Raw genomic sequence first — 14,346 nt, forward strand, 5'->3', positions numbered from 1 at the left:
AAGAAGAACAATGTACATGCTGTAGGGGACCTAAGGAAACGATTGAACATGTTCTGATTGAATGCAGCGATATACACCCAGGTATACGTGTGGGCACAAACCTACATGAGGCTTTGGGTTTTAGCGAAAAACATAGAAAGCTGAACACGTCCGCGATAGAAGCAAGTAAGAGGCGGTTAAAGCATTTGTGGTGGAAAAGTAGAGATAAAGGACATAAATATTGGGGAAATTAGGTCATTCTGCCTGAAGAGGCAAATATAGACGACAAAATCAATTTTCGCTTTAATAAGATTGAATTATTGCAGTAGATAAGACATTAGGCCAACATAAAAGAAAGTTTTCATTTTTTTCTTGCGAGCCTGGTGGCACACATGTAACCGCCCTGTAAAAAAGCGGGCACACACAGCACTCATTCATCCATGTTTTGTTGCGGACCCAAAAGGCAAGGCTTCAACTTGTGTTGACGAAACAGAAAGGCGTCACTGAAGTCTTGGTGGATCCCGGCATAAAAACTTTCGTATTAAAAATACTGCATGAATGAATGTTACTGTTCGAGCTCTTAGCACCTTCACATTCATGCACACGTGCGTACGTATTTCTGTTTTAAGGTAAAGACAGAAGGACTAAATCGAAATAGATAGTTTAAGGGACGTGAAAGCTTTTATCCGGCTTTCATCTTCAGTTGCCGTAACTATACAGGCTTAATGCACCAATGTCTCGAGTTTTAAAGCAGCGTGGAAATACAAGGATCTCTTTCACTAGTAATAGTTCGAGTGCCGTGAACTCCCATTTGTTTTACCAGAAGAGGAACTCTATTGGGTGATATATACGCCGTGCATAAACAAACTCGACGTATCCCAGGTGACCCAAATCTGAGTTTTCAATTTTAAAGCTGTCTTGTGTCTATAATATACCAGGAATACAGGCGGAAACAGCAAGTAGAAGCTGCAACTCAAAACGCTCGATAACACATGCCACACCCTAGCTGCGCTGGCGTAGCGTGAAAATGGAGGGTGATCATTTATAACATACTGCTACATCTAGGCTGCCGCAATGGATATTTCCAATGCACGTGTGTGCCCGATGAAGGGGATGAAGGTAGCTTGCTGCTCGCATTCGGAGCCAGACTGGCCAGCGCTGCAACCGCTCTCGCAAATATATTTTGTAAATATATTTGCAATATATATTGACTCGTTACTCAAGAAACGTATTTGGTGAAGGTGGAACGTTCGCCGTCTTCACCAAGCAGCTCCACAGTGGCCGCACCCTCGAACTTCCCGCCATAGCTTTCAGTCAAAACCCGTTGCCTTCTCTGTCTGCGGCTATCCGACAACCTTTGTCGTGGCCCCCACATCCTGTAATTCCAGGACATTCTCTGCGCAACCTGGCATCGATGTCTACGACTGGCTTCGCCTGTATGAACGAGCCAGCAAAGCTCGCCGCTGGGACCATACCATGATGCTCGCTAATGTTCTTTCCTACTTTGGCGGAACCCCGCGTGTCTGGTGCGAAACAAATGAGCCCGAACTTACCAGCTGGGACATGTTCAAGGAGAAGCTACGTGACATCTTTGAAGACCCGACCCATCGCCACGCAGTTGCACGACAGGAGCTGGCTACCCATTTCCAGTCCCCAACTGAACCGTATATGTCCTACATAAGATAAGTTCTCACTTTTCCCCGGAAAGTGGACGAGGCGATGTCTGAAGCTGATAAGGCTGGTCACGCTTAGAAGGTAACCACGTATGACGCTTCCATTTTTAGGTCTACACCATCGTCTCGACTATCGACCGCATCGCTCAAGAATGCCACCGTTTCGAAGCAGCAAAAAGCCGTCGGGTGCACCCTCCTTTTTCTCGTTTGCAAACGCGGTGGCTTCGTACACCTTTCTGATTCCGCCGCCACACCACCTTTGAGCAGAGTGTCACGCGCATCGTTCGACGGGAACTTGAAGCAGCAAGTCCAGCGCTGCTTCAGCCCTGTCCGTTCGAACTTGCTACCATAACAACAACCCACGCGGTCTCTGCTGTTCGGTGGTCGTACGACGACAATTTGCCAACCTCGGGTTTTCTGTCGTCTGCCCCGTCTGTCGCCCTTTCTCCAGACCAATGCTCTGAGGGCATCTCGACATGAACCATTCGTTCCTCCACGATCTCGTAACCCCGCGGAATCGCAACTTCCAACGACAAACCAATCTGCTTCCGGTGCCACCGCGTTAGACATGTCTTCCGCTACTGCCGTGCCTCCCGAACGCCTCCACATAAGGATCGGTCTTTCGCACCTTATCGCCCATGTGAAGATCTTCGCCGGTATTCGCCTAGATGTATGTATCCTGCTTTTGACACACCTAACAGACGCCTTCCTGCTCGTTTTCTGTTCCCTCAATGCTGTCGTTCCCCGTCGCCTCAGCCATGCCGCCATCTCTCGCCGCCCAAATTTCCATCGTATCTGACAAAAAATGCTTCCTACTAACAAGAATCTTATCGATGTGCACACGGACGGTATTTCTTTGACGGCACTGGTCGATACTGGCACTCACGTGTTTATAATCAGTGTTCATCTTTGTCGCCGCTTAAGGAAAGTACTCACGCCTCCTGCTACAAAATCTGTACTTGTCGCTGATGGCGGAACTGTTCCCGTCATCGGAATCTGTATGGCTTGCATAAGCATCGCCAACCGCTATGTTCCTGTCCCATTTACGGCGCTCCATAACTGTCCTCATAACCTCATCTTGTGATGGACTTCCGGTCGACCGATTCTGCTCTGTTAGACTGTTCCGCTGGTACTCTTTGCTTTGACCTTCCTCTTCAGCCGGATATTCAACCTGAACTTCAACGTTACATGCGGGCTACAGATTTTCTCTGCTTACCCCCTAAATCCGTTACACTCGCCGAATTCGCCACGACCTCACCCGTTCTGATGGGGATTACATCGTCACGCCCATTCATGATGTCCTACTGGCCCGTGACGTCACCGTCCCTCATTGCGTCGGAACTATAGCCACCGACTGGATACATCTAGCCGTCATAAATTTCGGCTTCACGAATCAAGTTCTCCCTGGGCATCTTAATCACCACGTTGTGGTCCTTAGTCAATGACCACATCACCACTTAAACAGCTCAAGCATGCACTAATCTTCCTTGTCGACCACCCAACGCCACATGCCTCGACATGTCAGTAGGTATCATGATCACTTCTGACCACCCCCCAACGCAATCAGCCACCCTCATCCACCTTTTAGCTTCCTACCACGACATCTTTGATCTTGACGATCGACCACTCGGCAAAACTTCTCTTGTCCAGCTCCGCACAAACACATGTGATGCCGCTCCCATTCACCGCTGACTTTATCGTGTGTCCGCATCAGAGCACCAGATTACTCAAGTCGAAGTGAACAAGATGCTAACTAAAGGCATTACTCAGCCCTCATCAAGCCCATGGGCGTCACCCGTCATCCCGGTTAAAAAGAGGGACAACACATGGCGCTTCTGCAATGATTACCGCTGTCTAAATCGAGTAACAAATTAGGACGTGTATCCCTTGCCCAGTATTGATAACGCTCTCGATTGTCTCCATGCCTTCGCTCTTGTTATTGGCAGATTGCCGTGGGCGAGAAAGACCAAGAAAAGGCCACCTTCGCCACTCCTGATAGCCCGTACCAATTCAAGGTTATGCCCTTTGGTCTATGCAACGCCCCAGCCACATTTGAACGTATGATGGACTCTGCTACACGGGTTCAAACGGTCAACATGCTTGTGTTACCTTGAGGTCGTCTTCGTATTTTAAACTACAATTTAGACCCACGTTGAGTGTCTGTCAGCCATTCTCGACGCCTTCCACAATGCTGGAGTCCAGTTGAGCTCCTCGAAGATTCACTTCAGCCACCGACAGATTCCAGTGTTGAGCCACCTTTTCGATGCTTTTGGTATGTGGTCAGATCCTGAGAAAATTCGTACCATCACGAGTTTCCCAGTACAACAATCCGCCAAAGACGTCCAGAGGTTTGTGCGACTCAGTTTCTAACTCAGCCAGGTCATGAAAGAGTGTGCAGCAATCACCCAACCACTTTCCGATCTTGTGAAGAAAGGCTCTCTTTTTCGTAGGGGTCGCCCCGCTGCGGTGGTCTAGTGGCTAAGGGACTCGGCTGCTGACCCGCAGGTCGCGGGATTGAATCCCGGCGGCGGCGGCTGCATTTCCAATGGAGGCGGAAATGTTGTAGGCCCGTGTGCTCAGACTTGGGTGCACGTAAAAAACCCCAGGTAATCGAAATTTCCGGAGCCCTCCACTACAGCGTCGCTCATAATCATATTGTGATTTTGTGACGTTAAACCTCACAAATCAATCAATTTTCGTAGGGGTCCACTCAAGCCGCTCCCTTCTCTCGCCCCATTACACTTTTGACGACGCCTCTACCCTGGCCCACTATGACCCATCCACCCAAATCGAGGTCGGAGCGAATGCACGTGGTAACGGTATCGGGGCCGTTCTCACCGAACGCCAACAAGGACACGACCACGTTATCACCCATGCTAGCCGCCTCCTTACACGTGCAGATCGCAACTATTCGATTAAGGTACGAGAATACCTGCTCTTGTCTTGGTGGTCTCAAAGTTCCGTTAATGTCTATGTGGCACTCACTTCTCCATCAACACCGACACCGCGCACTCTGCCGGCTTTCATCCTTGACAGATTCCACCGGTGGACTTGGTCGCTGGGCTCTGCGACTGCAAGAATACACCTTTGCTGCAACATACAAGTGTGGACACCTGCGTCAGGATGCCTATTGCCTTTCTCGCTATCCAGTTGGCGAATCAGAGCCGTACCTGACTACACCTGCATGTGCTCCGTTGCCCAACTGACCCAAATAGCCGATGAGCACGCCGTGATGCAGCCTTATGGGCTATCATCGAGCGCCTCGACTCCTCTCCATCAAACCGATCCCACTGCTCGTTCGTACTCAGGAATGGTACATTATAATGGCCTAACTTCCACCCAGACGGCCCATCTCTGTTGCTTGCCATACGCAAGCAGCTCCGCTCGGCTATATTCCACGAACTACACGACGTTCGTACTGCCGGTCACCTCGGCGAGTCCCGCACATACGACTGGATTTGCCGTCGCTTCTATTGGCCAGGTCTCGCACGCTCCGTCCGAAGATACGTCGCGGCATGTGAAATATGTCAGCGCCGAAAAACACCATAGATGTTCCGGCCGGGTGCCTTCAACCGCTCACGCCCGGCCGCCCACTCACGCGAAGCCGCTCGTGCTCGCCTTCTGAGCTCCTAAAAACAACGGCGTCGGTATGATCAACCACACCATGATGTTCGCTTTTCCCTCGGTTCGTTGGTTCTGCTGTTGTCTCCAACCAGGCACGTTGGTCTGTCTGACCAACTGCTGTCTTCGTAAACAGGCCCATACAGAGTGCTTCGTGCAGTGACTCCCGTCACTTATGAAATCGCTCCTGCTGCCTCGTCCTCTTCATCCACCCCTCGGGCCAGCGACATCGCACACGTCACACGCCTGAAGCAGTACCACTCGCCCAATGACGTTGGAGTCTAGATGCGCCGAAACGGCGCCTTTGCCGACGGGTGTTCTGCTACATGCAGACAGCCGCAATGCATATTGCGAGTGCGCGTGTGTGTCCGATGGATGAAGGTCGCTTGTTGCTCGAGCTCGGAGCTAGACTGGCCAGCGCTGCAACCGCTCTTGCAAATATTTTTTGTAAATATAGCTGCAATATATTCAGTCGTTACTCACGTAATAATATTATTATTTCTTGAATGGGCGTCTCTAATAATCATACGGTGGTTTTGGGACGTTACACCCCACATATCAATCAATTTCTCGAACGCACATTTCACTCCGCCGCGGTGATCTAGTGGCTAAGGTACTCCACTGCTGACCCGCAGGTCGCAGGATCGAATTCCGGCTGTCACTACTGCATTTTGGATGCAAACAAAAATGTTGTAGGCCTGTGTGCGCAGACCTGGGTGCACTCAATAGGTCAACGTATCAAGCATGGTTTTCGAAAGTGAGACCATTTAACAGTGGCAGGTGTCCAAGCCTACAAATGCGGTAAACTAACCTGATTACGTAGTACGGGGAGTGCACAAATTGTGAAGAGGCGAACAATTAGGTAGGCCAAAGCATGAAATAGGTTCCTCGTTTTTGCGTCTAACATAGTCTAACAGATGCCATATAGAACACACAGATTACACGGGAAGGAATGCGCTGCAATCGGCCTGTCCTACCACATGAACCGAAAAAACTGCATCACATAGCATTGAACGCATTTAAGTTCCCATTATTGGCGAAAGTTGCCGCATTTAGCCGAAACCAATCTCAGCTCAAATTTCGGTGCACAAAAGGGTGGGAAACATCCTGGAGTTGCCCCTCTGTGCTTGCTTCATAGTCGTACCGGGGCTTTCGAACGTGCAACCACAGCAGTTATTTATCAGTTAGGTTTTTTGTGTAAGCGATTATAGCATGTCAAGGGTTCAAGCGTTATATATTAGAGATAATGTTTTTCTGTTTTCCTTTTTTCCGAAACCTCATCGACGAAGGCTTTCTTATCGGGGTCGTAACGCGCTATGTATCAGAGATAATCTTTTGTCTCTTATTCTTTTTTCTGAAACCCGATCGGCAAAAGCTTTGTTATCAGGGTCGTAAAGGCGGAAGTCCTAAAGACGGAGATTCTTAGCTAAAGTACAATATGGCATGGTTAAGTGTAAATGCCATTACTTGCTTTGGTCAGTTGATGTCGAGTCTTTTTTTACGGTAGTATGAGAGCTTTTTGAACACCAACGCCACTGTTATAAACACCGCTCATAATGGTGGCACTGCTCCTCTGGAGTGAAAACTATGTGCGGCCTGCCCATAACAGGACAAAATTATTGCTGATGAATATACTTTCAGGAAGACTCTTGTATTTAAAGGTGAAGCATTATAGCTATCAACAGGTTCTTCGAGCCTATCTATCTATCTATCTATCTATCTATCTATCTATCTATCTATCTATCTATCTATCTATCTATCTATCTATCTATCCATTTATGTCTGGGTGCATTTGTGATCGCATATTTAACTTGGCATATACCAAAATTAGCATTGGTAGGTGAGAGGGTTTCACCAATGCATACGTCTACGATCTAGTAGGGCGTGCGTAATGCGCAAGTCTCCTTTGTCATCGGCATGGTTTTCCTCGCTTATACCAACAGCGAAACAGGGTGCGTTCACCTCTAGCCTATAAAGCATGAGATACTTTTCTGACCAATCGCACTGTGTTTCATTATGCACAGTTGCGGGCATGCAGTGGGACCAGGTGAACGTGATGTCAGAGCCGGAAGTGCCCAGCCTAGCTTCGGTGCTGCTGGTCATGCTGTTGTCTGTGACGTTTAACATTGCCCTGGCTCTGCTAATGGATGACCTGCTGCCGCTCTCAACCAACATCGATGGACCACGACTCTTTCGAGGATTCTTGGTGAGCAACACTGTTTACTAAGTGCGCTCAGAGACGTGCCCTCTTTCCCAATATGCATAACGGTAATTTACCAACCGGGGGTCTGTGCACGCGCAAATAGTTGAAAAGTGGGAGACAATACCAAGCAAGTGTAGCATGCGACTCTAGTATATGTGATGAGTTATATTGTCGCAGTACAACGTGAACAAAGCACAAGTACGCCTTGAGGCAGCGAAATCAGGGTGTTTTCAACAGCTGAGCAACAAGATTGTCTTCTTTGTTCTCGAGTAAAGCCAGAGGCCCACTACCTGGTGTCTGCTAAATGCCCACATCATCGTTGTCGTTCACACGCAGACACGGGTCATTTCTCTCTCTCTCAAAGAGCATCGACCCGATGTGAAGTCAATAATGCAGTTTTTTTTTAAAGAAAAGTCTCACGCAATCACTGGCTGACGTAAGACTTCATGCGCACTACGTGAACGAGTTCAGGGTGGTGCTGGCGACGCTTGGTACCACACGAACTATCGGGAACAACTTCGTAAGTAACCTTACTAAGTTGTCGCAGCACTCGGTATGGCCCAAAGCATCTTCTTAAAAGCATTTCGGAAAGTCCTCGTTTCCGTACGGGTGTCCAAACCCACACTTTGTCGCCAGCATGATACACTACTGTTCGGCGGTGAGCATTGTAGCGGCCTGAATTGTACTCTTGTTGCTGGTGGATCCGTAAACGAGCAAGTTGCCTAGCTTCTTCCGCACGTTCCGTAAAGGTGTTGGCGTATGTGTCAATGCCGTCACCTTCGTGCAGAAGCATCGCATCTAACAGAGTTCGTACTTCTCGTCCATAAACGAGGCTGAACGGGGTCAGGTGGTCGTTTCTTGCTTGGCCGTATTGTACGCAAACATTATGTATGGCAATATTTCATCCCAGTTTTTGTGTTCAACGTCTACGTACAACGAAAGCATGTCTTCAATGGTTTTGTTTAGACGCTCTGTCAGCCCGTTCGTTTGTGGGTGGTAGGCAGTGGTCTTACGATGCGCTGTTCCACTCAGCATGAGGACGTGATCCAAAAGAGGTGCCATAAATGCGGCTCCTCTGTCTGTGATCACAACGGTTGGTGCACCATGCCTCAGTACAATGTTCTCAATGAAAAATCTTGCCACCTCGATCCGCTGCTGTACCTCTCTGGATAGCCTTTTTCTCGGCATAACGGGTCAGATAATCCGTCGCGACGATAACCCAGCGGTTCCCTGCTGTAGAAGTAGGTAGTGGGCCCAAAATGTCCATGCCGATCTGGTAGAATGGAGCTGTTGGGACTGTACGGGTTGCAAAAGGCCAACTGGTTTAGTCGGTGGTGACTTGCGTCGCTGGCAGTCGAGACAGGTACGGACGTGGTGCTTCACGGCTGTGGTTAGTCTAGGCCAGTAATTCCTTTGCTGTATTCTGGCCAACGTTCTCGTGTAACCCAAATGACCAGAGCTCACCTCGTTGTGGCATGCTTTGAGTACTTCGGAACGAAGGGCTGCTGGGATGACGAGCAGATAGGTGGATCCCGTCGGCGAAAAGTTTCTTTTGTAGAGTACTCCGTCCCGTAAACAAAATGATGAAAACACTCTTGCGAAAACTCTTGGCGCCTTCTGAGATCTGCCATCCAAGTAGTTAATTAGGCGAAGCAACTCAGCGTCGTCGCGTTGTTGCTGTGCAATGGCGGTCGTGTCGAGGACACCGAGAAATGCTGTTTCCTCCTCTTCAGGTAGGGTTGCCGACTCAATGGGTGAACGGGACAGACAGTCAGCGTCCATATGTCGCTTGCCTGACTTATGTACGACTATCTTATCGAATTCTTGCAGCCTGAGACTCCAACGCGCTAGTCACCCGGTAGGGTCTTTTAGACTTGTTAGCCAGCACAGCGAGTGGTGGTCGCTAATTACTTTGAAGGGGCAGCCATATAAATATGGGCGAAATTTTAAAACTGCCCATACAACGGCGCGACATTTCTCCTCAGTTGTAGAGTAATTAGCCTCAGCGCGTGTTAACGTTCTGCTTGCGTAATCTATTACCCTTTCTGTGCCCTTTTGATGCTGCACAAGCACATCTCCCAGACCAACATTGCTAGCATCTGTGTGAAGCATCGTCGGGGCTTCTTCGTCGAAGTGGGCAAGCACCGGGGGCGTTTGAAGACGTTGACGTAAATCATTAAAGGCAGCCTCCTATTCTTCGTTCAACTCAAAGGCATCGTCCTCTCTTCTGAGACGAGTTAGTGGCGACGCGATGCGGGCAAAGTCTGTGATAAACCGGCGATAATAGGCACAAAGGCCCAGAAAGCGTCTGACAACCTTCTTATTGGAGGGTACTGGGAACCGTGCGACAGCGGCAATTTTTCCAGGGTCGGGCCGGACGCCTGCGTTACTGATGACGTGACCAAGAAACTGAAGTTCTTGGAAACAGAAATGACACTTTTCCGGTTTCAGTGTTAGGCCGGCCGACCTTATGGCACGTAAAACAACTTCCAGCCTTTTGAGATGCTCGTCAAAAGTGGTTGAAAACACTACAACGTCGTCCAGACATACTAGGCACGTCTTCCACTTCAATCCCGAAAGTACCGTGTCCATAAGCTTTTGAAAAGTCGTGGGAGCGGAGCACAAACCAAAAGGCAAGACTTTAAATTCGTATAAACGATCTGGCGTCACAAAAGCGGTTTTCTCTCGGTCTCTTGGGTCTACCTCAATCTGCCAGTATCCACTCCTCAAGCCCATGGAAGAAAAGTAGCGAGCGTGCCGTAGTCTGTCAAGGGAGTCATCAATACGTGGGAGCAGGTACACATCTTTTTTGGTCTCCCGATTCAGCTTCCTGTAGTCCACGCAAAAACGCAGCGTGCCGTCCTTTTTCTCTACTAGCACTACAGGCGATGCCCAGGGGCTCTGTGACGGTTGAATTACATCATCTTCAAGCATTTTCGCGACTTGTTGTTGTATGGCTTCGCGTTCCTTTAAAGCTACACGATAAGGGTTCTGGTGAATAGGTCTCGCCGTGTCCTCGGTGATTATTTGATGCTTTGTCAAAGGTGTTCGACCAACTCAAAAGGTCGATGAAAAGCAGTCGCGGAATTCGGCTGGCAGCTGAAGAAGTCTCTGTCGGTCATCCTTTGACAAAGTGGGGCCAACGTCGAGAACGGGTTCTGGTTCTTTATTAGGCATTTCGTCTAATACCAATAAACATTAACTGCCTCGCTTTTCTACGATATTGTCGTACGAAGCAATAGCTAAATTTCAAAAAACTAGACTGAGCAGCACGAATACACACGCGCGAACACAATCTTTATGCGACATTGTTACGATCGAACAGACAAGTTTAGAAAAAAAGAACGTCGGTGCAGCAATGCCTATACAAATTGAGAAGGAAAAAGAATCGTATGCACCGCACAAAACTGACCTATGGTTCATACCGACTATGAATCCTTATTATATATTAACACACTATACGTATGGTATGGACGCAGTAACGAGTTATCCTACAGCTGGTGACAGGCCACGATAGATGCCGTTGATTTTGGTCGTTGATCATACGCATCAGTCTGTACACTAATTTTATACACCATGCTCCAGAAACAAGGAGCACTGAAAATATGTCAAGTGTGTGCACAGCATGCAAGTATGCCATGCTTGCTGATCGTGAGGCTACCCGCCACCCCAGTTTGTATGCTTGCAAAAAAGAAATTTACTGATCCTTCTTTTCAGGAATCTCTGTAAGACGGAAGTGAAACGTCTCCTCACCGCGGTAGTTGAGGATTCGTTGGGCATTGTTTCTCCTTTAGGGCGAGAAATTGAATGCTATAGAAACAAATTGCAATGTCACACGAAGAACGAAAAGCAGCCGGAAACACGCAGCGCACAACTCAACAAGAACCACGCACGAAATGAACTGACACAAAACAAGCGGGAAACAAACGTTTGTAACAGCTCGACACTTGAAGCATGCTGTTCAAACAGAAAGGCTCACGAAATGAGCGCACAGGTGTGCGTAGGACGACCGTGAAAAACTGTCGCAATTCTTACGACTTCGTGTTTGCATAGCGTGCTTTATTCGTAAATGCGACCGCAGCAGGACGCGAAGTAACGTTCGTGCTTTAATTAACTAGTGTAACTTAAAAGCAAACTTGCGGGGAAAGCACAAGAGGGAAATCGAAAGCAACTAAGCAGTTCTTTACATGGCAAGTTTTACTATTAAAATTCTGTTTTAAGGAATAATTTTATTTTTTTTCAAGTTTTCCTTTGCCGGCTATCTTCCAATTTGGTCGTATAACAGCTTCCGTCTGTTCCCCGTAGCCCAGACGTTCTACAACACGGGCAGTCGATGGCAACCCTAGCACGCCGGTAAAGTTATTGCATGCGCCTTTGGTGCAACTGAAATGGGTCGGCTTGTTTCACCTTCGCTTCAGCCACGTTCGTAGCTCCCGCTCGCATGAGACTATACGACGTGCGGGGGCTGTTGTTGATTTGGACTTTATGCGGTGCATGACGACGATGCCAATGTCTTATCCCGTCAAAAGTGTTCAAAAAGCAGTAAAAGGCTGAACGAAGAAAATGAATAGAGTAGTGTTAGTTACACGCGCCCACGATCTCTATCAACACGTCGGGCCTGAGAAAAGAGTGGCCTGGTAATAACAATATGGTTCCAGAGAATAACAGATCACACAAGTTCGCGAACTTTTCATGTGGTCCACTAGAGATCAACATTATCCCTGTCCCTACAACAACAGCACTATGTCCCATGGTATGAACGTGCGTTTCCTTCTTCTTTCCACGAACTGACGGCATCCCTGCACTTAACGTAGGTCTTGGCCTTGCGTCAAACAGACCATTTTTAGAGTATGGTTTGACGCGTCCCTGAGAAACTTTTTCTTATTGTTTCTTTTGTAGCTGTAAGTGTGTATTTTACAACGTCATATCCGACACAGAAATTCTTATTGGAGCCATGGTGGACCGCCGCATATAACCTTTTGAGGGTTAAGTAGCACCTGTCGATGAATGCTGGCACGTCCTTTGGCGTTCACAGATGTACACCGAACCATACGCAGTACTCATCGTACTCCCAACACAAAACTATTTCTGTTCAATGACCCAAAATTATCCTTGAACATTTCTTTGCTATATTGTAAAATTTTTTTTAGAAATGTGGTTGGGATCTCCTAATGTTACGTCGTAGAGCATGTCAACATGGAGCCATTTTCTGCCCACATAACAGCATTTGCCAGTTTGAACGAAGTGCTACAGACCCATAATTTTTTTGTATATTGTAACTTATCGTCCGTCGTATGCACTCGTTTAAACTGTAAATTTTGTCTTAGTATCTGCTGGTAAACTAGTTTTATTTTGTTTTTTTGCTTTCTTGCCATTTTTGAGGATGGCTGCTTGACTTCACTCAGTAAATTGATAATAATTGTAAAGTAAGTACCATGAGTTTACTTATATGTGGCTTTTTATATTGTATTCACGGGCAGCATTACGTCGAGGAAGAGCGATTTGTTCTCTTGAGACCAACAAGCTACTTGTATGTTTAGAGTTGCAGTTGGGATCAAAATATGCCAATGTTTATGCGAGCCTGGTCATTATTGGAGATTAGCCAAGTCAATTTTTTAATAGGTCGATCAATTCCTCGGGAGGAAAACATGTTTGGGGTGGATCCCCCAATTATTGACAGCGGACGATGTCGGCTTTGGTTTTATTTTGACTCAATTTTAAGCACATTATTAGAGTTAAGGTGGATCACCCCAATTTTCCAGGCAGGCCATGGTTGTCCGGGGTGGTTTCAACGAAGTCACCTGAATTTCCACGAGGCGAATTTAGGATTTTGACCAAATCTGTAAAAGGTAGTAATTACTATTTTGGGTGCTAGTGAAGTCGGGTTTAAAATGGAAATCCCTATTATTTGAATTCGTTGACTTTTTTTCTGTTGCTGGGTTACCCGAATTTATGGATCAGAGAAATTCAGTTTTGTAACTGGCTAAAACCATTTTTGAGCAGGCGTACATTAGGTTCAGAACTGGGTAAAGCCATTTTGAGAAGTGGTTCAAGTCTTTTACGGGAGACGAGCAGCCTGACTTTCAATGTTCATCAACTCAGTGTTCAAATTGGGTGTCCATCCAAACACACGCGACACCATCACTTGTTCACGAGAAACTAGGTATCACTAAACGGCTTATTCGGCGTCAAAGACGAGTGGTTTTCGGCTTTTTGTCCTCTTGGGCCGCTTAAAGCACTGTGGCGAATACATTCAGACATGCGACCCTATTCCAAAAACCAGCGCCACTGGGTACCAGCGTCCAGCGCCATGCCTGATTATGGGCCCAGTAGGGCGCTGGTACCAGCGCCTCCATGCGCAGGTACTGGGACGCTGGAGCGGCAGCGTCCCAGTACTCTGCGCAAAATGGCTTCACTGGGTTAAAACGGGGATGCCCATTCGCCATAAATAAATATAAATATATATAGGTAAAATAGCGCACAAACAATAAAAATTAAAAAAAGAAAAAAACACCACTTGACGGGATGTGAACTCGCTACTTTCTGATCTTTAACAAAGTATGCTACCCACTACGCCACGCCAGAACGCGCGTAGAGGGTTGTAAAGCGACTATTTATCCGAAGATCGCGCCGTTCAACTTCATGTTTACAAGTCGCACAGTCAAGATTGACACGATATTCCTTTCCAAATTACGATTGCGCCTTGATTCGACTGCTACGAATGGTTTCTGGGCACTGCATGACGTGCAGATATTAGAAACAGCTCAAAGCTTTTGAAGCATCTACATCTTAGCTCTGAAAAATCTCAAATTTACTGGAGGAGCAGCCACAGATTGTCAGCTGTTGCTGCCGATAGTTTTTTTTTTTATT

The 14,346-nt window shown here is 47.5% G+C and overlaps 1 protein-coding gene across 1 annotated transcript in view; it reads left to right on the forward strand.

Moving 5' to 3' along the window:
- The window catches only part of LOC119172954 (phospholipid-transporting ATPase ABCA3-like), a 170,740-nt gene that overhangs the window by 25,634 nt on the left and 130,760 nt on the right, over positions 1-14,346 (forward strand). The window contains exon 4 of the mRNA XM_075893211.1: positions 7,298-7,479. Coding sequence (XP_075749326.1) covers positions 7,298-7,479 — 182 coding nt within the window. The remainder of the gene's footprint in view (positions 1-7,297; positions 7,480-14,346) is intronic.

This window comes from Rhipicephalus microplus, chromosome 4 (assembly GCF_043290135.1).
Source record: "Rhipicephalus microplus isolate Deutch F79 chromosome 4, USDA_Rmic, whole genome shotgun sequence".
NCBI lineage: Eukaryota > Metazoa > Arthropoda > Arachnida > Ixodida > Ixodidae > Rhipicephalus > Rhipicephalus microplus.